This window comes from Syngnathus scovelli, chromosome 6, assembly GCF_024217435.2.
Source record: "Syngnathus scovelli strain Florida chromosome 6, RoL_Ssco_1.2, whole genome shotgun sequence".
Lineage (NCBI taxonomy): Eukaryota > Metazoa > Chordata > Actinopteri > Syngnathiformes > Syngnathidae > Syngnathus > Syngnathus scovelli.
In genome coordinates, this window is record NC_090852.1 from 8301631 (window position 1) to 8324134 (window position 22504).

At 42.4% G+C, this 22504-nt stretch overlaps 1 protein-coding gene across 5 annotated transcripts in view; it reads right to left on the bottom strand.

Moving 5' to 3' along the window:
• Window positions 1–22504, bottom strand: part of frmd4a (FERM domain containing 4A) — a 92066-nt gene that overhangs the window by 57329 nt on the left and 12233 nt on the right. Inside the window, exon 1 of one of the 5 annotated variants that reach the window (XM_049723880.2) lies at window positions 17080–17808. The exons of 2 other annotated variants lie outside the window; for them this stretch is intronic. In XM_049723880.2, the coding sequence (XP_049579837.1) occupies window positions 17080–17112 (33 nt within the window). In that variant the 5' untranslated portion in view covers window positions 17113–17808. Of the gene's footprint in view, window positions 1–2269; window positions 2685–4355; window positions 4546–17079; window positions 17809–22504 lie in introns of those variants that run through there. 2 more of the 5 variants (XM_049723874.2, XM_049723878.2) reach the window with 2 other exon arrangements.

Below are 22504 nucleotides of genomic sequence, written 5' to 3' on the forward strand. Positions count from 1 at the left end.
GTGCTCTGCGAGAGATGTGAGCTGACACCAACTCGAATATTAAAAAAAATCAAACTGAACTAGCAGAGAGAAGAGGGAAGGGACTGGGCAGAGGGAGATTGAGCGGGATGGGGTCAGCTTGCAATAATTGAGTCATTTTGACACACCGTTACATAAGAGATTCAGAGGGCACAGTAGCAACGGTCTCATTTTCTCTCTGTCTGTACTCGCAATTTCCATAGTCCCAAAAGTTCCCAATTTATCACTTACTACTTATGCACCTTTGTTTTTTCTTTTTTTGGTGGATGTCTGGTTGCGGAAACTGGGTGTGTGTTGAAGAAGGGATGTTGCCGGGGAGATTTGAGGGGTTGGTGGGCTTTTCAGATGCAATTAAAACTACACAAGGAATGAATGTATTTTTAATCAAGCCGTTGCATTTGCTAACGTGAGAGCTACAGCCTTTCTCTAACACTGAGAGGATGAGGAGACACCAAGTGCGTGCATGTGTGCGTGCGCATGTGTGTGTGTGTGTGTGTGTGTGTGTCCAGAAGCTCATCAAACACAACACACAGCAGCTTTGGCTGGAGACCACGTGGGTACCACCAAGAGACATTTTACCGAAGCCAAAAGCACATCCAATTAGCACATACACATCATGCCACCGTTTGGCTCACACGAGAGGAGATTTGTCACTGTGGACAAGTTTGTGTGTGTGAATGAAACCTCTGTGGCATAGACTCCATGGAAATTAAGCCAGTAGCAAGCAATGGGGGAACTATTTTGCCTGGAAAGATGAATAGACTTAAAGCTCTTTCTTCTGATGTTCAATAGCATGCCCTTAGGCAGAGTATTTATTTTTGTTGCATTTTGCGGCTTTTGTCATAATGTCGTGAGAATGTCGGAATGTTAAGCTGCTAGGCATGACTCTTCAGCGACTTAACCGTTGCGCGAGTACAAGAAATAAGAGTGGTGACCTGAAAAATCCAAAGCCTACCAGTGATTCTACTGTATTTCCTGACCCAATTTCACAGTGTGGCTCTGTAAAGAGAAGGTTGGTTCCCTTGAATCCTCTTAACGTAGCTGAATCATTCATGTGCCCTCTCCGCGCTAACCCAGTGCTAATTAAAATAGCTATATTCAGGCACTAGGTGACAGGTCAGCACTCCCTTCATAACAAAAGCGTGAAGAAGATAGACAATAGTGTAATTTGAATATTCAGTAATGCAAAGTAGCCATCTACGCTTTCCAGCATTCATCAGCAATTAGCACAATGAATAAACAAGTAGCGTAATTAGGTGGCTAAGAGGAAACGTAGAGGAAGTCGAGGATTTTCCTGGACACCACACATTGCATGAATAATCCAGTGTTCCAGCCTCAAACTATCATCCAATTATAATTTCTCATCAGGTAATAAATGTATCTAAATCTGCATGTAACATTAACACACAGCAACCATACATTTATGTTTTGAAGGTGTTGGGCAAGCTACTGAGTTTACACCAGGAAAAGATTACTCTTCCCTCCAACAGATGCTTGCGCTCGTAAACAATGTTAAAGGGAAACAGGAGCTTAATGACCAAAGTCATTACATCATCGAGCAGCTCAAAGCAAGCGGGGGATTTGCCCACTGTACTGGGCGACCTTAAAGGCATCTTAAAGACTGGACGTATGTGAGTTTTCATTGGAAGTGCTCGAGCACCTCGTAAACCACAGGAGCCCGAGTCATCTGCCTCAAGACAGGCGTCGGGGGGAAACGGGAATATGACAGCGGCATCCATCAGAATCCCCCATCGTGTTCTCGTCCCTTATTTCATTCTCACTCCTTCCTTCCTGTATTTATTCCCGGCGGGGTGATTCGTGGCTCGCAGTAGAAACCATGTGAAGGATGTTGATGACATAAGGCACAAGATAAACCCAGTACTTCAGTTTTAAGTTAGATGGATGAAAGTCTCTTGCGTGCTGAGACAACATTCCTAAAGTCTCCTCGGCGGACTCACAATGTGTCGAGCCATGTAGGCCACGCAACCGAGGTTAGCTCCTGGAAGTGCCAGTTTATCCTGCAGAGTTACCTCTGACATATAATCGGCACATTGCGTCTCAACTAATTAATGAGAGCATCTGGGAAAGACATGAACATATGCCGGCCTCTGGCCTTGGGTGATAATTACGCACCGAGGTCAGCCACACCATGAGCAAAAGAAAAGGAGAGTGAAATAATACGCTGAAGAGCAACATTGCTAAATTACAGGGCATGAAGACAAAAGAGAGACAAAAAAAAAAAAAAACTTACAAAGACATCCATCAACATGTGCTCCAAGGTCATCTCGATGTCCTCCAGTCGGGATGAGAGAGTCATCCTTTAACCAGTACAGAAAAAAAACGTCCACCAAAAGAATTAAACTTCACTGATCCTATGTTGAACCATGGAATCCTGACAATCGATTTAAAGTCATTCTCCAGATGACAACATCTTGATTACTGTCTGTATTTGTCCACAAAGGACAGTAGCAAATGGGCGCTTTGTGATAAGTATTCCGACTGGTTCCAAGAATGTTCCTTTGGGTCGATATTAGTGGCTAATGGTCAAGCTTTGGGATCATTTCCATTAGGGAGTCTTCTGAACAGATCTAACTTGCCGCTACAGAGGACTTGATCGGACACTCATCTTCAGAAAAGTCACGCAGTAATTTAAGTTTTAAGATATTTGTCAGAACAGGATGTCTCCTCCCACTTCCCCCTTATTTTTGTCTTGCATTCCCCCTTTTTTCCCCTCCATGCCCTTTCAACTCTGTGTCCACAGTGGATGTCTTTGTGAGGAGAGTGAGCCTGGGGCAGCTGATGCCCAGTTCTGGGTGCTCTTGGCTGGGGTCATCTCTCACACTGGGCTTGTAGTCAATGCGCCTTTGTGAAGGTCTCATTAAAGGCCGGCCAAGGACCTCGCATGTCTCACAGACACATGGTGGGGACAACAACAGCGATATGCCGCTGAATTGACAGGAAGCTTATGTAACTCTGATAGGAAGGGGGAGGGGGTCGAGCAGTTTTGGGGCATCAGTGATAGAGGAAACAAGAAGATGAAGGGAAGCAAAGGATCTCCTCCTGTGTTGACATGCTTGCTCGATATGATTTATTTGGTTGTTAGAAGCCTTTACGCAGATCTGATCGGCTGGAAAGGATCGGTAGATATTTTACATTTTATGTAAAATCAATAATTGGTGGTAGAGTCACAATTTGCCGATCCATGAATGACATCATTGATTGGATCGGAAAATTAACCCATTACAGCAAACACAATTTACAAGGTTTCTCAGCGAGATTGTTTTTAAGTTTTAATTGTTGCATTTCAGTGAGTGTCAATTATATGCCAATTGTGGCTATGCATGGGCCGGCCCAGTCACAATCCCCCCGCGAATAGTGGGGGTCCGTGTTCTAGCTTCACATCTCTTCATGAAAACATGCATGGCCTGTCCTTTCCCTTGCTTTGCAAAGCCGTATAGTCCCAGAGTAGCCGATGACATGTTGCCCCACGACCCGTCATGGGTGCAAGGTCAACAGAATCAGCAACTCATGAATTCTCACATCAGCTCTGCTGCGAAGAGCGCAGGACTGTGACAGAAAGCACATTACTCAGGCGAATTCTACACTCTCATGGATCATATATGCCACATGGAATTCACATGTTGAAGACAAAATCTTTTGTTCGCCTCTGGAGGCTAGTCTCTCTTCCCCAATTAGTTCCTTATGCTTCCTGCAGTGAATATGCATCAAATCTCCATTAATAACTCACCATATCCCTCTTTATTCTCATCTATGTGCCCGTCATGAATTATAAATTGTACTCCTCCTTGAAGGTGGAGGCAAATAGTGCGTCACTTGTAAGCGGCTGGCAGGTGGAATGCAAAACGCCGCAGGTTGTCAACGTTTGGGTCTGCGTTTCATTAGTGAGGAGCTTAGCCCCCAATGGGGACCACTCAGGTCGGCACGTCGCAATGCGACTCCGTCTTTAGTGCATCATCCGCAGCTCAACACCGGATTTCCACGTTCGGGTGATGATGAATGAAGCCATAGTCTGACAAAAGTGATTTAAAAAAAGCAGTTGAGAACTTTCAAGACTGAAAAGGTCAGCTCTTAAAAGGGATCTTAAATATTATTGGCAAAATATTTTCACATAATCCTGAGCGACATAGAAGCAGATTTTTCCATTCAACTAGTTTCTTCTGCACTTGTCCTTAATAGGATTGTGGGTAATCTCATCAGATTTTAGGCGACACCTTGAACTAGTGGACAGCCAATCGCAGGGCACATATAAACAAAGAAACATTCAGACGATTCATAGCTATTGATAATTTAGTCAGAACAACAAACGGAAATCTAACCTTTAACTGCAGCATGTTGAAGCAGTCCGAGGTGTTTGCCCATTGTCCGTTGGGATCAGACCAGTCCAGGAAGTTTACTGTACCAGTAATCCAGAAAGTGTCAAGACCACTTGAGCTTTGACTATGGCAGCAGTTCACACTTTGCATGGCAAAGAAGCCAAACTAACAAACTCTCGTTTGTTGCCGACCTTAACCTCTCAGGACATTAGAACACTGATCTTGAGAACGCCTCTTCGTCTTCATGATTGGTAGTGATGTTATCTCCTGGCATGGAAAATAGGCTGATAATCAAGCCCTAGGCCGGATTCCAAATTCGGACACACACACACTGTCATTCAAAAATAGCATCTACTCCAGTCACGCTGATAAAGCTTCTTAAGGAAGGTTTGCAGCCAACTGTCTCAGGGATTTATTACAAAGTAGGTGTGATAGTAGAGAGTAAAGACACCTTGCACTTCACCTGCCTGAGCGCCTTTCAGCATCTATCTGCAAAAGTGTCCTGCTGTTGATTTCTCTCTGGGTTTCTCCTCTAATAGCAAGACATTTTGTCCTTTCATAGAAGAACATCTGTGAGGTAAGTAATGTTGGTTTTGAAAGATGGTCTGGCTCATGATCTCTGTTCCAGTTCGTTCCACAGGTGTCTGATGGGGTTGAGGTCAGCTCTAAGGTTCAAATCTCTGCTCTGGCCATACCATATGAATCGCATGTCCGCCAAGTGCCTGTGTAAGTTCTCCTAGTACCCAGGCTTCCTCGACATTAGAAAAAACATGCATGTTAGCTTCGTTTGAGATTTAACATCATTTCGTTAGCGGCATTGCTTTGACCTCAGACGATATGTCCAAGTAAAATAAGATAACGTGATGTGGTTGATAAGGCACAACAATCGACTGAGATCACTACATGAATCCAAATCCATATTGCCAAGCTGTGGTCTACCGGAGGATTGGGGGGGCTTCACGACTATGCCCTGTCCCAACGTGAAAACCATGAAAACCAAGTGCAGTGTGAAGGTAGGCTCCAGTTTACCCCAATGAGAACAAATAAAAATAGATGGATGGTCTCCTCTTTTTTTAGAGCGTTAAGTTCTTGTTGTTTTTGCTGGAAGAGAGCATGCGGCATTGTGCTCAGTCATTCTCTCATTCTGCTGCATCACTCGGCACCCTAAATATGTCACTCCACATTAGAGTGGATGTCTCTGTTGTGTGTTTTTCTCTTTGGAAGCTGCTCCTCGCGATTTGTGCAGGTGCATTTGACGAGTATGACTTTCTCTGCTGTGGGGAAAGAATTGATCGGAAATATCGGAATTAAAGATATCGACAGACTTTTTTTAGAGCGCTTTGCTGTCCAAACATTACACAAGTGAACAAATGAGGCAGGAAGCAAACAGAATCCGACAAGGGGCAGATTTTAAATGCTGGTTTTACGAATGCCTCCCACATTTTCTGCCCTAGTAAACTTAGCCCAGTTTACCCAGCAACAAGACGGCATCCAAACACAGACAGACGCACATGCACCTACCGACTCTTCCAATTAGCTGACATTCCCATTAGCTCGCTCTCCAGCCTGGCCGTTATGACTTACTCTAGCGTGCAAACGCCACACTCGTGTTTACTTAGCGTCAAGACCTGCACGTGAGTCTACATCCCCCAAGTCCACGCACGATTAAGAGTCTGATTTGTAGCAGTGGGCATTAAATATTTGATGCTATAGGTAAATATTTTATCTGTACAGGGTTGATCATGAGGTGAAATGGGGTAGACATGATTCCGCTCTCTGGGGAAAACACTGGCAAGAAGAGAAACACGGGTTTACACATTTAATGTGTGCTTGTATGTACTATGTGCGTTAAAAAATGTGAACAGAAACTCAGCAATGGATCACTGCCCTACATTTGGATTATTTATATGTGAAAGGTGTACAGTTTGGGGAGTTTTTTTTTTATATGAAAATACAAGGGCAATCAATGTCAAATTAAGTACAGGTTTCCTATTTTTGTTTGATTGTTTTCATCGTCATATGCGTCTACAGGATGCAGCTGCATTTATAAGGCTCCTAAACTCTTAGCCGCTCATGACGAAATGACTCATCTCTTTTATAGACAATGAGTCCCTCAGGCCTACGGCCCAACAACTTAACGCGCATGTGGACATAAAGTAGAAAGAGGATGCACCTTCACACATTCGCTCAGGCTTGTCGTTTACTAGTGACCTACTGAATATCGGTGCCTCAGTGGACAACCATCCATAGAGGCAAAGCCAGGCGAGAGCTCCGCCTCTTGCTGCAGGCATGACACTAAGCTGCTTGTTGGTATACACCTTAGACAGGTGCGGCAACTGGGTGGTAACCATGCAAACCGAGGACATGGGCAGATTGTGTGCTGTAATGTTCAAAATGTAATTTGAGGAGGTTGGATCCACCCACTAACCTTGCTTCAGGTAATGTTTGTGTAAACCCAGTCTGATTCTGCTTAGTATGTTCGATTATTTTGGGTATCCATTGTAAAGGATCTTGACAAATTCACTTTAGTGATAGGCAGGGATATACTTTGGTAGGTAAAAGGTGGCGCGAGACACTGTTGTGATCTCAGCTGAAACAGCTTTTTAAAGAGCATACATTATGGACATTTAATGTTTAGTGAAGACAGAAGTGGGTAAGTACTGACCCCATGAGGACCGTGGCCTTTATAAGCCTCGCCTCAGATTACGGACCGATCAAGCCGACCTCTGCTTGCCTTTGTCCTCCTCACCTTCTCGGCCGTCTGAAAACATATATGTCCTGACAGGTCGAGCTTGATCACAACCAGGTTCTACTTTAGGCCAAAATGCTTTCCCTTGATGTTTGCCCTGATTTTAGCCTCGGTTCCCATCATTGCCATGTAAACTGAAAGGCCATTGTGGTAACAAAAGGGCAGAGCAGAGGAGGCAGGCTTAGCAATGGGGGGTGGGGTGGGGGGCTAGATTCAGTGTAAATGTGCTTTTGGTAGATATAAGCGTAATGAGGCGTAATGGGATGGCCGCAGACAAAAGACATAATTAGGAATTACCCTATTTTCCGTACCATAAGGTGCGCTTAGAAGCCTTTAATTTTCTTAAAAACCCACTGAGCACCATAAAATTTTGTGTGCACCTACTTCCAAAATCTTTTAAATGTTGCACCTCTGCCAACACAGGGATGTAATCTGAATTAGTCGACCGGAAAATCACATTTAAATCCAACCTTTTATCTTCGTGTACTTCTCTTATCCCTACTCGTTATTTTCTGGCTTTGCTTGCTACTTGGTCTTTGTCTGGCTCATCACAGTTGTCTCTGCCTGGGACAGCAGGAGGATCGACATGAGGCCATTAATTATACACATACCCTCTCCTGCTTTCCCACCTGGTCCCCAGTAAGGAAGCTCTGATGACGGATGAGCGGAGCGGCCCGCTAAAGGTCTGTGTTTACTGAGGCCAAACGTCCAGTCGCCGCCACTGTCACGCAGCAGCCGGGTGGTAGGGCGATGCTCATTAGAGCTCAAGGTCTCTCTCTCATTGGCTCCATACATCAATCAGGACAAGGCGAGGAGGCAAGTGTGCCTGACAGCTGGGCATCTTTGTCACTTGTAGTTCTTCCTACTACAGACTTTCATTAAAGATGCCTGTTTAGGCCGGGGTTGATTTAGGGAAGTCTTGGAAGCCATCATTGAGTACCCCCTGGTGGTCAATGTCTGTATGACACACAGCCAAAATGTACACTAAATTTTCATTTGACAAGGGGCATATGATCATGTTTATAAACAATAGACCAGAAGATACTGTGGCAAAAAGCCATTGACTACTGCTGCTGACTTGAACTGTATATGATAACAAAAATGTCCACACATCCAAATACACCTCAAAAGGGCTCCTTTTTTTTTTTTTGTTGAGGTGTTTAAAAGTCATTTTGGCCACTGTAAGGCCAAATTAAAGAAAGAGGAAACTCAAATCAACAATCTCTATAAACAAAGTAATGTAACACGAAAGCTATAATGCAACAGCAGCTGTCGTGTTCGTGCAAACACCTCCAGACATACATTAATGGCTTTAACTGCCACAGCAGATGTGCACATCTGCTCAGAACGAAATACCCCCGAGTATGCGCACGCACGTATTCACACACGAGGTGCGATATAAAGCTGACGCATGTCGTATTTAATCGCTGTAACAAGCTGAGCATCGGGGGTCAGCAAGACACTTAATGTTGATGTGAGTATTCCCTGGAGTACGGTGAGCATCAATCTATTAAGTGCGATTTCATATTTGGGTTTAATTTGGTGTGGTGTGTACAGTGTACACAGGGAGGAGTGTGTAAATTACACACCTGGCAACCACTGCACAGCATTCGTAGCCAAACGCCTACACAGGAGAGGTCAAATTAAACAAACAGTACTTGTTACACTTTGTGCCGAAGCCAGAATAGCATGCTTCAAATGATTCAACATGGTGGTGCCTGTTTGGAATAAACGCTACTTGTAAAAAGTTAGGCTTTGGGGTAAAAATTTAAATTTTTACTGGTGAATTGCCAAACGTGAACAGCGTGATGAAGACGACTATTTGAAATAATATCTTGAATTCAACCAAAGAATGTATTGGTCCATTCATGGAAAAAAAAAAATCACATCTCCTTTAAATTATTCTTCTATCTAGAGTACAATTGGAGAAAATGTATTACCATTTTTACTTTGGCTCCTTTATCATCTCTCATTCTATTACTCCCAACTCCCTATCTGTCCATCTGCAGAGTCGTCCATTTTTTTCCAGCTGCTCTTAACCTGCAAGCCTCAGGCTCTCTGATAGCAAAAAGTCATCTGTTTGGCGGTGGAATTTGGCTGTCTATTCACGTGGCCCATTCTTACAGTATATTACACATGCAAATTGAACAACACGCATGCGAGCGCAGTAAGCGTTTGACGTCTCTCTCCTTGAACATGGTAATCATCAAATCGACATTAGTGCATTAGGGCATGAAAAGGACGTCAATATATTACAGTGCATTAAGATTGTTTGTGTAAAAATTGCACATGCTTTGGAGCAAAGCGGTGCTTTAGGAAGACAAAGCGTCAACATATTTCACGAGCCTATAACAATCTCAAATGATGTTGGTTTGGTACACCCTTGCTGTTCAGAGTATTATTATAGTAAAGTACTGTGCTATAAAACAAAACAAAATGGAATAAAATACCAAAACATTGCAAAGCTAACCACTGTCAAACATAAAATTGAGATGTATTGCGAGGAAATATAGTTGTATTTTTTTTTTTTGTCCTCTGTATTCCAAGTATTACTGCAGCTTGTTGAGCAGATGTAACCATCTTAATGTACCGTAATTTCCGGACTATAAGCCGCGACTTTTTTCCAAAATTTTGGACCCTGCGGTTTATAGTCAGGTGCGGTTTATATAAGATTTTTTTCGTGATTTTTGTGATGACTTGATCACTTTTACTCTTAACACTATTATATACAGTGAAAGCTACAAAACAAACTGACAAATAACTCGTTTTCAAATCAGACGAGTAAAAACTGGTCAAATATTTAAAAGAAAAGATAGTATTAAAAGTGAAGACAATTTGCAATTCTAGTAATCATACGAATTTGAGTTTGACACCTGTGCTCTAAACCCTTTCTCTTACTCTACCATGTCACTCAGAGATTACACAAAGCAGTGGCGCTCTTTGGACCATCTGCATTGTATTAAAACCCAATCAATCAGCATTTAAATTATATACTTCTGACATTTTGCTCACCAAAAACAAGTTGTAATGAATGTGAACTTTTAATGCATTTTATTCAGAAGGTTACTTTGAACGGCGGCGCGGCGTACTTATGGATTTTTACGGCCTCCGGCCTCCAGGGGGCGCTCTAGCAGGAAGCAAGAGCGAGACAGGCGAAGAAGCCAAAGGCAGTCGATGTTGATGACATTATCTTGTGTCTACTCTGGACGAAGAAGACGTGCTAGTTTGTGTTTACATTTCGCGCATCACGCACATTATGGGGGACAAAAGAAATGCATATGATGCCGCTTTTAAGCTATACGTGTCGCTCGCTAGTTTAATGTAATTTAGCGCTTCGTGCATGAATAAGATTAGCATGAACAGACCCTTTTCACACTCGAAGAAATGCATAAAACCGACGACGAAAGGGAGACGGTAGCGTTGCTGCGGTACTACTGCTGCGTCACAGGCAATGTTTAGAAAGACATGTTCAAGTATGTTATTAAAACGTTAAAAAGGCTTTCTATGTACTGTCTTTCTCTGTAAAAAACTCGTGTGCACGTGCGGCTTATAGACCGGTGCGGCTTATGTAAGAAAAAAAATATCCCTGAATTTTAGCTGGTGCGGTTTATAATCCGGTGTGGTTTATAGTCCGGCAATTACGGTACATATATCCCCGAATTTCTGTATAAAGTCCCTAGGTGGCAGATGCACGCTGCTGGTATGTTTTTAGGAAGTACAATATTATAGAGTGCCATTTTTCTGATTAAAACATTTTTTTTGTTTATTTTGAGGGGGCTAGAATGATTTACGAAGTATTTTGAGTGACAAACATGATCACAAAACTAATCTTGAACGGAATGGAATCTTGAATAGTGAATAAAAAAAATATGGCTAATACTAGGGGCTGGCTTCGTAAAACTTTTCCATGTTGTTCTTGTTTCTTTTTGGTTTTATTATTAAATGGCTAGCATACTCTTTGCAGCTGGTTTTTGTCCTTGGTTGTCTAGTAACGAGTACACACAGCCTATGGGATCACCTCCCCCCCTCCCCAAAAAAATGGACCCAGGCCCGGGAAACTTGTTGTCATTGCAACATTGCCAATTACCCTCAAAGGAGCACCAAGGCCAGAGAGCGGGAACACGGCAGAGTGGAGATTGAACCTCACTGATTTAGCTTTGCAATACACCTCCAGGCTGTGCCTGCAATTGTGACGGATTCAGAGGCTTGGAACGGCACGCATTCGGCTGGAGACCAAGTGGGAGTATAACATGTAGTTGTTGCCATTGTTATGGATGTACTTCCAAATTGGGTTTCACAAAACATGTAGTTCTTTTAGTCCCCCCCCACTTCTCGGTCATTTCCTCCCTTCTCTTGGCACCCCTCAGGACAGCGTTGACATCGGTCCACTTCACGGTTAGCCAATCAATCTTAAGCAGGCTGACCAACAGCTGCTGCCAGCTACCGATCCCAAGAGGGAAGACAAATGGCCAGAAGTAGAATGGAGGGTAGAGTGGAAGCTTTTAATGGGGGCGTTATATGAAAATAGCTGAATAAAAAGACAGCATGAGAGAAAATGTTTAACAAGGTTAGAGGAACCTCCTATTTCCTATGGGGCTTTATGTAAATATGAAGATCTTCTGATGGGGTGATGTATGATATCCTTTCAACGCAGGGTCATCCTTCATGGTAGGGGTGACATTACTAATCCTCAGCTCATTCATCACAGTCTATTGGGTGTGTGTGTGAGACCAACTCCCTGTAATGGAAAGTGTAATTGCCACTCGGGTCTTGTAAAGATCAGAGGTGAGAAAGGTCGAACGAGTCTTTGCTGTGGCACAAACATGTATGTTTTAAAAGAACTCATTTAAAGTTAATGGATTTAGGGCATTTGGACAATAAATCAAATTACAGAAATGCTTTGTGATAATGCAATTAGTAAGTCTTCGCAGAGGATAAAGAATGTATGCCCGTGAGTTCTGTCATGTACCTCTGTCTACAATAGCATTACTTTGCATTGTTTGGTAGCATTAGGCTAAACTGCAAAGCTATGTTTTTGTTTTGAATAAATGCGTAACTGATTCCTTGACAGCAAACTGGAAGTGGCAAAAAAACGAGTATCACAAATTTCTGCTCGCAAGTCAAAGTACAAGAAAGAGCTGAGCATCATGGAAATCTTGGAAGTCCGGTCCCAAGGCATCAGAACTGCTGATTTATGAGAATACTTGAGTATTGAATTAAATATCCCCTCGTATCATTCAATTCGTCCCAGCAAAGCCTGCAACGTGACGGCCAAGTGATGAAGCGGAAAGTCTGCAGCCGGTGTTGCCATGACAACTCCTAACATTAAGTGAATTGCCGGCTCGCTTCCTTGGCTGCTCAATTGCGATTTGATTGATCCCATCACACGGGCCTCTTCAAGAGCCCATCTCACATACTTGACATAAGTGGGACTTGCAAGCACCGTAGATGTACAAGATGGCGAGTTTGCCCTTCACATGGCGAAAGCGAAGGAGCGATGCTTGAAAAAGAGCTCAGAGTACAATCATCACATCTTCCCTGCTGACATCACTTGGACACACTCTCTCATTACTGTATCTGGGTGAAAACATAAAAGCTTCTTAAGTACTCTGTGCCTCAACATAACAAGCCAAAAATGTGTGACTCGTGGATGCCACCGCTATATTTATTTCATGAATATCTACAACAGTTAAAACCCCAAATATACTTCAAACTATGAACTCAAAACATCATTCCAAATTCATCTTATAACATTGCACTAAAAATAGAGAAGTACTGATAAATGTAATTATTCTTATGATTATGTTTTGTCTTTAGAAAAAAAGCTCGTGTAAATCTTGGCAATGACATTGAACTAGTAACTTTTTTTTTTTTTATGCATTTTGCTTCCAAACACTAAACATCGTCCCTCATCCATTTCCTCTGGCCCTCGAATGCTACGAGCCAACCTGCCGTGGTGCTGCTGAATATGTATGTGTGCTGCCAAAGGCATTCCCACCTAGTCCAGTAGATCCAAACCCCACTCACCCTTTCCTTTCCCTCCTAATTATTTTCATCTGAGCGAGGTTCTGGTCACTTGCCTTTTGGCTGACTTATGGCTCTCTGAGTCCCCAGTCTGAATTTAGTCATTCTGACAGCTGCCTGCCTGCTAATGAATGCTGTGTATATAGGGCTGCAAAGACAGACACGACTGCAAAAACAGCATTTGGTCCCAATCCCTGTCAAATTACAGGAATTCACCGATTTTAACTTTAGATCGCGCATAAAATGCTAACTCGGTATACATTCTCGGATTGCACTTCGGCCATGCACGTGACCATTTCCGAGCCATCTGTCACAGCAGGTGGCCGGATATTACGTACCCATGTGCGAGAGTGAGAAAGTGAGCGTACAGATGACAGCAGTTGGAGAGTGATGGAGTGCACTGGTGGGCTCTGATGATTAGACAGATAACGCATTGACAGGGTTAATCTCTTGATAACTACTCCATATTGATTGAGTTAGGAGTGGAGTGTTAACAATGCACTCAACACACTCATACACTTCAGAGTGTCTCACATTTGTTCAAGGGGAAGATTCAATTACGGCTCTCCTTGTGCTACTCTACTGACCTACATGCATATATCACATGCGGTGTGTGTGTGTTTTGCGTGATTTCAAAAGGCCTGTGTGGTGCAGTCTTTCCAAGCTAAGAGTTAGTCCCGGGAGATTATTAGCACAGACCTGCTCACAGTACACATATAGCATAGTTTATGATACCAGTATCTCAAATCATTCTTCCTCATTGAAATGAATGGAAATGTATTTAATCTGTTCAAGCCTCCACAATTTTTTTTTATGATATGCTTTAAAATAAAAAAAAATTGCACTCGACAGTTTTGTATGTTTTAAAAACAAACAGGGCAAAATTGCTTGATAACAGAATAAATATAACTCAAAAGTCAAGGTCCTTATGAAATATTCATAAATACGTTGAACACTGTAATGTTCACTGCTGTAGACAATTACACACACACACAAGGCTCCGGAAGAAGCCCACGCCTCTGTGAGTTTGCATCTATTTCAAATCTAGTGGTTAGTGACACCACTGTCACCGCTGGCCACCGTTCACGTCCCAATATAGTGTGCAATGGTCAGCAGGAATGAACTGTAATATTTCATTTGAAAGAACACCAAGCAATAACAATGTGATAACAAGAAAGCTGTGTAAGCAGTGGGACTTCTTGCACACTTTTTCATTGTCCTGCTTTTTTTAGTTGAACACAACTCCAGGACATCAAAGCAGGAGATTGCACAAATGCCCCTTTTTATTTTATCTCCCTGCTTCACTGCACATTACTGTCAACAGTAATATAATAACACAAGGGAGAAAAAGAGTGACGGAACACTTTGAGTACATCTCTTAGAAAGCCTACGCAGCACAAATTTCTGGCTTTTAGAGGGCAGTGGATTATAGAGGGTGCAGTTTTTAGTCAGGGTTTGAGTTATCATTGGGCTAAAGTCGCCTTTTGTGGTTCCCTGAAGTAAAAACCTCGATGGATAAAAGCTGAAACGAACAGTTTTAGTACTGTATTATCTCTTACAGTGGCCGTGGGGCATTTCTTCACTTCTTTCTCATCATTTTTCTGGACAGCGCTCAGGTTTGCTTGTCCCACTTAGAATACAATAAAAGCTTTTTTTCCAACTCCTCCCTGATTTTCTTCATCTTCCCTCCATCCATCCTTCCCTTTTTGGTTATTTGTGTCAATTAAAATCCAAACCTTTACTGCCAGATCAGCCAAAATCAGTCAAAATGGTCAATCTAAAATGGCTGGCAATATGGAAAAGTGGATGAGTTAAGAGCCTTTAATGAAGAAACATGCACGTTTTTTTTTTTAATCTGGGAGGAGAACATACAAACTCATTAAATGGGATATTTGTCACAATGAATTTAAATTAAGCCGAAGAGAGGCATTTATTTGAGTTTATTTGAGTTGTGTCGTGTATTTATTCAAGTGGGTGTAGCATCTAGTGAATCACTGCCACATGCAGCAATGCTGTATGTACACTTGAATCGACAATATTTGCTTTTGAATGTGCAGATGGTCTTACAAAAGGGGATTTCTCTTTTATTTTTAAACCGTTGCCGCTGGTTAAATAAGAAGAAAGGCAGGAGGAACAATCTGCCTGCACTTTATTTCTTCTTTTTTCACAGAGAAGTGTAAAACTTCAAGTGTGACGCCTTCCCGGTTTCGTCAGGCTGTGATTCTTTGACATAAATCTCAAAGTAGCTTTGATTCCAAGGCAGGGAGATCCACAAAATCTACTGCGGGGCATCAGAAGCTAAATGTGGGTGATGAAGATAAACTGAGGGAATCAAAAAGGTCATTTCATCACTGATGGTTATTAGCATTGCTCTTGGGGAAATCTGGTCAGTGTGGTAGACAGAACTGATTTCACGGCTCGTCTTGAATCTCCGCCATGCCTTTGAAGCTCAGGCTATCTTCAAAAAGCCCTGTGATGGTCCTTTTTTGGACATGATCATAGGGGTCGTACACAATTATCAGTGAGGGTGCTCATCTTAAGTGCCAGACAAACTGCGAGGGGCTGAGGATCAAGACCATCGTTTAAAACACTTCCTATGTTTCTTCATTATATCTCTGCAATGCTTTCACCAAAATGACCAAAAAATATATATTTTTTTTCATTTTAGTTTATTCGTATTATTTTTTGAATCAAATTAATTTTACACTATTTTCGGGCTTCCTGATATTAGCCTATTCTAAGGGACCTTACTTGTAAACCAAAGGCAAGTCTATATTTGGTTACCATGACAACCTTCATTGGCTTCCTCTTGGGATTTCACCAGCAAATTTCAGCAATTAATTGAAAGATCTGGTGCGCTGTTATGCGTGTATTCACTAGTGAGATCTAGTTCGCTGCTAATCATATAGTACTTGTCATCAAGATTTGGCCCGCTGTCACTTTACAGATCTGGATCCAACCCATCCGGTTTGAAATTGTGAAAACATTTTATAATGTCTTCTGTAAAGGTGAATTAGCGAACAGCAGTAGTCTGAGTGGCCTACTCGCTTTTAGTTTATCCTCCTGTGCCAATGTATGCAAGCTGTCAAATGTGCAGCTGGAAGAGGAATTCTGGTTGCATCCCGAATATATTTCGGGATTTGTGTCTGTCAGGGGGGGTTGTGTCAGACTGAGGAGTAGAAGAAATATCAGGTGAAACTGACAGGTAACTAGTTCATTCTGCAAATGTTGTCCCAGTTTATTCTGTGCTTGTTAGAGCCTCGGTTTTAACTGGGCGGGGCACAAAACCACTCATACCCGCTTTCTTTTAAAATGCAATCATGCAATAAATATTAATACAGGCCATCATATAGCTTGGCATGCTCACATTATAATATATACCCAACATAAAATCCCCGCTAGAATAAACAGGTCTCCATCTCACACCTCATCTGGGAGGGAGACGGCGCTCTCGGGGTCCATTAAGGTCCCCACAATGGCATTGGGTGTCACAGGCAGGCGAATGGCTACGCACAAATAATCAAGTGTGTTCTCACACAAGTACACTTTCACTAAAAACACACAAACCATTGCCTTTTGCAACACAAAGGCTATTATACGACAAGAACAAGTTCCTCCCTTGCACCGCTTGCTCTGCTTTTCTGGTCCAAATCAAAAGCCACAGTGGTTTTTGTACTGTGGGGCGGTTGGCACCACTAGAACACACTGACTCATTCTTTCAAAGCCAGAGTTACACATACACGGACGGACGCAGACACTGTCACAGCTTGCGCTGTTCTTTGGCAACACTTTGATCAAACATAACCCAAGCATAAAGCAGCGATCTGGCTGGGAAACTTCTCCGCATCATGGAGCTTATTTATTCATTTCATCAGCTCAGCATCCTCTCCTCACTGCGTGACAGGTTGGCGATGGTAGTTTTGAGACGCTCAGCGATCCCCATGGTAACCTTACCCGCGTCCTCATCGGCGACAGCAGCCCCTCCATGACGGATTGGCTCGGTTCCGGTGGGCTCGCTTCCCTCGGCCGCGTCGGCGGAATTATCCCCGGTCCGCAAATAGATCCTGTTAGAAACGCTGTCTCATCCTGAGAGCGAGCATCTCCTCTCTACCCACACACAGTGCACCGATGGTGTGTGTGGCACTGAGTCACACTCACACATTCACTGACACACTAGCTTTTGGGAGCAGGAGGAGAGAGGGCAGTGCCAAAGTCCTGGAGCTTCTCCTCCCACCAACCTGTCAATGAGTTCAGCTTACAAGGTCCAGCAAGCTCTCTCTCCACTCTCTCTCGCTCTCTGCTTTTTGTGCTACCTCTCTCTCCGTTTCCATTCTCTCTCCCACCTCCAGATACATTTGTTCTCTTCAATGTGGCAAATGATTGCAGGTTTTTTCAATGCTACAGGCCCCCTGCATCTTTTACTGTCCTCCTGCAGGCTGGCAGCTCCCGCCGAAGCAGAGTAGGGATGAATGTGTATGTGTGTGCGTGTTTGGGGGGGGTCAGCGTACGGTGAGAAAAAATGGAGTGTGTGTGTTTGCGTGTGTGAAAAAGGTAGGGAAGGAAGGCATAGAAGAAGAGAGAGAGGTCACTCTCAGAGATAGCATTGTCCCTCAGGACAATAGTGGCTCTTAATCGCCTAGCAACCTGATCGGCTTCCTTTTTCTTAACAGACAAGAGCATGACCAAGTCACTTGTTCAAGCGCACAAACCTTGTTCTTCACACACGCAGCTATTCTCACATGGGCTCCAGCTGTAGACAATCCTTACACATGACTGTACCATTATGAGATATTGCTTTGTTCGCTTTGTGTTTTCGTTTATGGGAAAGCACCGTACACACGTTTTGATAATCTGGGAAGAGACTCAAACTTGACTGGATGTACTGTATGCTGTCATGGTCATTTCAAAGCATTGAGTAGTAAGCATACAACTGGCCAATTTATTCTAGATTCAAATTGGTGGGTGTGTACCCCGCCCGCATGTTTGCAAGGCAACCGTGTCTGTTTTGGCAAAGAACACAGAGCCGAATCGTTAAAGTGTTAACAAATAAAAAACACAGCATGTCCTCCCTGCTCCGTGGCGTTTACAATAAAGAAGTGCTTGGGACAGGCTTTTAAAGTTGCACTGCACAACTGCTTCTTCTATTTCTCAATTATTTTCAACCAAGCATTGACTACATTGATGCAGAAAAGGCACCAAAAAAAAAAAATAACACTACTATAATTAACCACAGTGGACATCACTGTCCTTTTATGCACAGGACAGCAGATCTTTGTCTGAACTTTGCACAGGTGACATTTCAAACACACCAGCATTCCAATTGCATGGGCGCCCCATGGCACCTAGACAAGTTGTTAATGTATGTCAGTGAAATTGTATAAGGTCTGCATTAGAGGAAATAGAGCAAGGAAGAAACACAGTTTTGTATACCACAATATATTCCAAAACGGGCATCCTAGAATTTTCTATGATTACTGTGTATAATGGTTGACAATGAAGTTCTGTTCCTGAGAAGGTGGTGCAAGTCCACTTTGAATGGAACTCATCCTAGTTTATCACAAACATACTCACCAAATCATATCACAGGATGTATATTAAAAGAAATATTGAATTGAAAAATAAAAAATGGGCCAGACATTTTTACGCCACCAAGAAACTTGCATATGGTTTTCATTAAGATCCACAGCAAGCGAGTAAACAGCAACAATGGCTGATTATATTGATGCATTCATACACCAAGGTTAACCTATTTCAAACTTATCAGACCACATTTTTAAAGCAAACATTAGCACTAGACCAGCGGCATCAAATGACATCCTGGCTAACAAGGTGACTAAAACAGACCAAAACAGACTACGATGAGTCACGAGTGCAAAAGGTTGTTAGTGCCGCACCGAAAAAAATAAAATAAAATGAATAAATATCAAATATATTATAATATTACAAGAAAAAGCACTAGTTAGACAAACAAAATTATTTGTAATTGTTCTTTATCATAAGAAAATGTCTTACACAGCTACTGACGTTTCATACTGTATTAATGATGATGTTCAGGTCAATTATTTTATTTTTTGGGTTTCTTAAATATCATATCTTATCTAAACGATGGCCATTCTGGCAACAAGTCAACTCTGGCAGCCGCCATCTCCATATGGCTGTAGGCCTTCTTGGCAATGACAACACAAGACGACCAGATAAGGATCCGACTTGGCGTGCTGCACCTCCAAGCATTACCTTTCACGTCGTTATCTTAGCGCCAGCTAACATCAAATGAAAATGAGCCGGCTTCGCCCGTGGCGTGTGGTTTCATTTATGAAGCGCATTCAAACATGGAATCTCCCACAGGAGAATATTCCGTGGTCTACTTCACATCAGAGAATGTATCACTTTGTGCTGAGCATCGCCACTGGACCATATGATTGTATCACAGCACACGCTACACATGCTCTCCCTCCTGCACACACACACACGCATATATCAGTTCCTCGTTTTCTCTCACACATGCACCGATAATGGACAAAATTGGATAAGTGAAGCACAGGTCTCACATGGGAAATCTCATTATTCAGATGTGATAGCGGCAGTAGTCGTGCACCAAGAATGAACTGACTGCACTGACACGAATGCCTCGTTTCGATTTTGCACGTCTCTTGTTCTCGGCTAATGTAGAAGCAGAATAAATAAGACCATTTTAGCTTGGGGGTCTCTTTGGGTAGGAAGATGTTTATGGCTCCAACAGAACAGATATTTATTCAAGCTGGCTTGAATATGTGCTTTTTTTTTTTTTTTTGCAGAGTCTGGCGAGCCTCACTGACATACGGCCCAATATATTGCCATTGCGCATTACTGCTGACAGTGAATGTTAACCTGGCAGCAAATCCCAGATTTCCCCCACAACACACACACACGCACAGAGGAAGAAATACACCTTATCCCTGCCCCCAACCCTTAACGGTCCCCTTTCAATCTTACACATAGCCACACATAAAAAAAGAGAATGGGTGCAAGGGATGTAGGAGGTGATAACATTATAATAAGAGGACAATATTGCACAGCTCGATGCATACTGCAATATGCTACCCTGAAATCCACCTCCAGTGTCTCCCCATCCCCCCCACCTTCCTCCTCCTCCTCCTCTACTAGTCTTCGCTGCTCCATCTGGACCCTAAAATGAATCCCTTGTGACTTTTTCCATCATGCACATGTGAGCTAACGCAACTCGGTCAGAGTGCGGCGATGCATCATCCTTATATCTTGCTATTCTTGTCTCTTGTGTTCCATTTGGGTTTCTACCTCATAGTGCCTAATTTGGCAAGTACCTACAGCATGACAGATCTGAAAGACTTCTGCGCGCACACACAAATGCATAAAAACCACGACAACCGCTTCAAACATCAATGTTTGTATTATTGCCAATGTTTTATGTGATATTTTTTGTTGTATTGTTATTTTATGTAAAGCACATTGTTACTGTAAAAGCCATTGTGAAAGCGCTATATAGATAAATATGTATTTTATCGTATTGTATAAAATAATGTGATTTTTTTTTTTTCTACTGAGGGCAGCAATTATGCCACACAAAGCAGACGGCCAACGGGCTGTGGTAATTAGCCGCCGCTAAACACAGGCTGCACTTCCATGGGGGAAACAAGGGGTGTAATTGTACTGATTTATCAATTGAAGTACATCACGGCCAGCGAGGGAGAATTCGAGGTCATCTTGTGTCTTTTAGAGGCTGGTTTGGTTTTTTAACTTGAATTACTCGGGGCACTGAGACCTTTAAAAAAAAAAAGAGTTTGTGGGATTCAGTTGCTTTTAATTAAAGTACAGGAAATGTGACAAAAAAATGACATACATTACATGTATGGATAGTAGTTCTAAATATTTTTAAACTGTTAATTATATTAATAATGAAATAAGGGAGTAGGAATACAAATGTTCATAGTCCCTCCTAATCCTTTCTGAACATGTAAATGATGATGAATGATGATGTGTAAGCAGGCAATGATTGTGTTGATTCGATTCTTTTGATTCTAGTTTTTTTTCGGGTATTTTTTGTATTTGCTGATATTTTCATTTGTGTTATCTGCACAAGTTTGTATTAGAGTTTTCTAAGCACATCTTCATTTCTATACATGTTTGGGAGGAATAAAGCCTTTTGTGTTGTAGCGGGTTTGGCGCGAGCGTAGACAACGTGCATGGCCGGTGACGATGTTTCCGTACCATTTTAATCAATGGCAGCGCAATAAATGAGTAATTCTATTGCAAGATAAGCTGGCAATTGAACAGGGCTTGGGAGTAACTTTCAAACGAAGAACAGACTACATTGTGTGAAACACAATCATGCAGAGGCTCTATCAGACAGCGACACCAACATAGGCGTAGCGCCCTTGCTCTCATATCAAGGTCAAAGGGTAAGCAGAGCTGCAGTGAGTTTTGTTGGATGCGCAGTAAATCTTTATCCGGGGTGTATTTTAACGAAAACATTTTCTTAAGACACATGGGAGCTGTGGTCAATTCATTTTGGTTTGATAGTGCAACTGTAATTGGGAAATGTCTGTTTTTAGAGTAACAACAGGTTGCATCGATAGGAATGATAAACACAGAAACCACCCATGTGGATTGAGCGAGCACAGGTCAGCAACTAAGAGATGGAGGAGCAGGACGGGAAAAGAGAGAGGCCATATTCATCGTTATTCGCCGCGTGCGCCCGGGCGTCTAGCTCGGGGACCCATAAGTCAATGCCCAAGCCTGTCAGAGCACTTCAGCTAAATCAATGCCGTTCGAAAGGCAACTGCTGCGGACTCTCATTCGCCAGAGTCAGGCTCCTGCTCCGCATGGAACAACACCAATCGACTCGTGTGTGTGCGTGTGCCTGTAAACAACTAAAGGTCAATGCACAGCTAGCTATGATGGGGAAGTGCATTGTGTGGATTTTGGAACTTGATCATTTGCATTTTCCATGTTGACATATCCATGTTTTTTGTTCTGTTGTTATTTTTGGGAAGTTTCACAGTTTACGTTAGGTCATTGGCAAAAGCAGAGGAGCAATCTAATTCCACTAATTAACAGTGGCTCTATGGGACATGTATATCTGTGAGATTAAAGTAATAGGACACGGAGGGCAATAACGACTGTTTGAATCAATTTTCTAAATTAAACATACAGTAGGTACATAAATCGTAAATTGGGCCGAAGGTAAGCAAATAAACTCTGGTTGGGTTCCAGAACAAATTACTATATATTTCTCAAGGCATATATATAACCATATAACTATAACCATGTTTCTTGCTCCACTTCATAAAAGGCTGAGTGGTGTACTTTTATTTTCTTTTTTTTTTTTTTTTAATTACACAGAGCTTACTTTAATAAAATTATA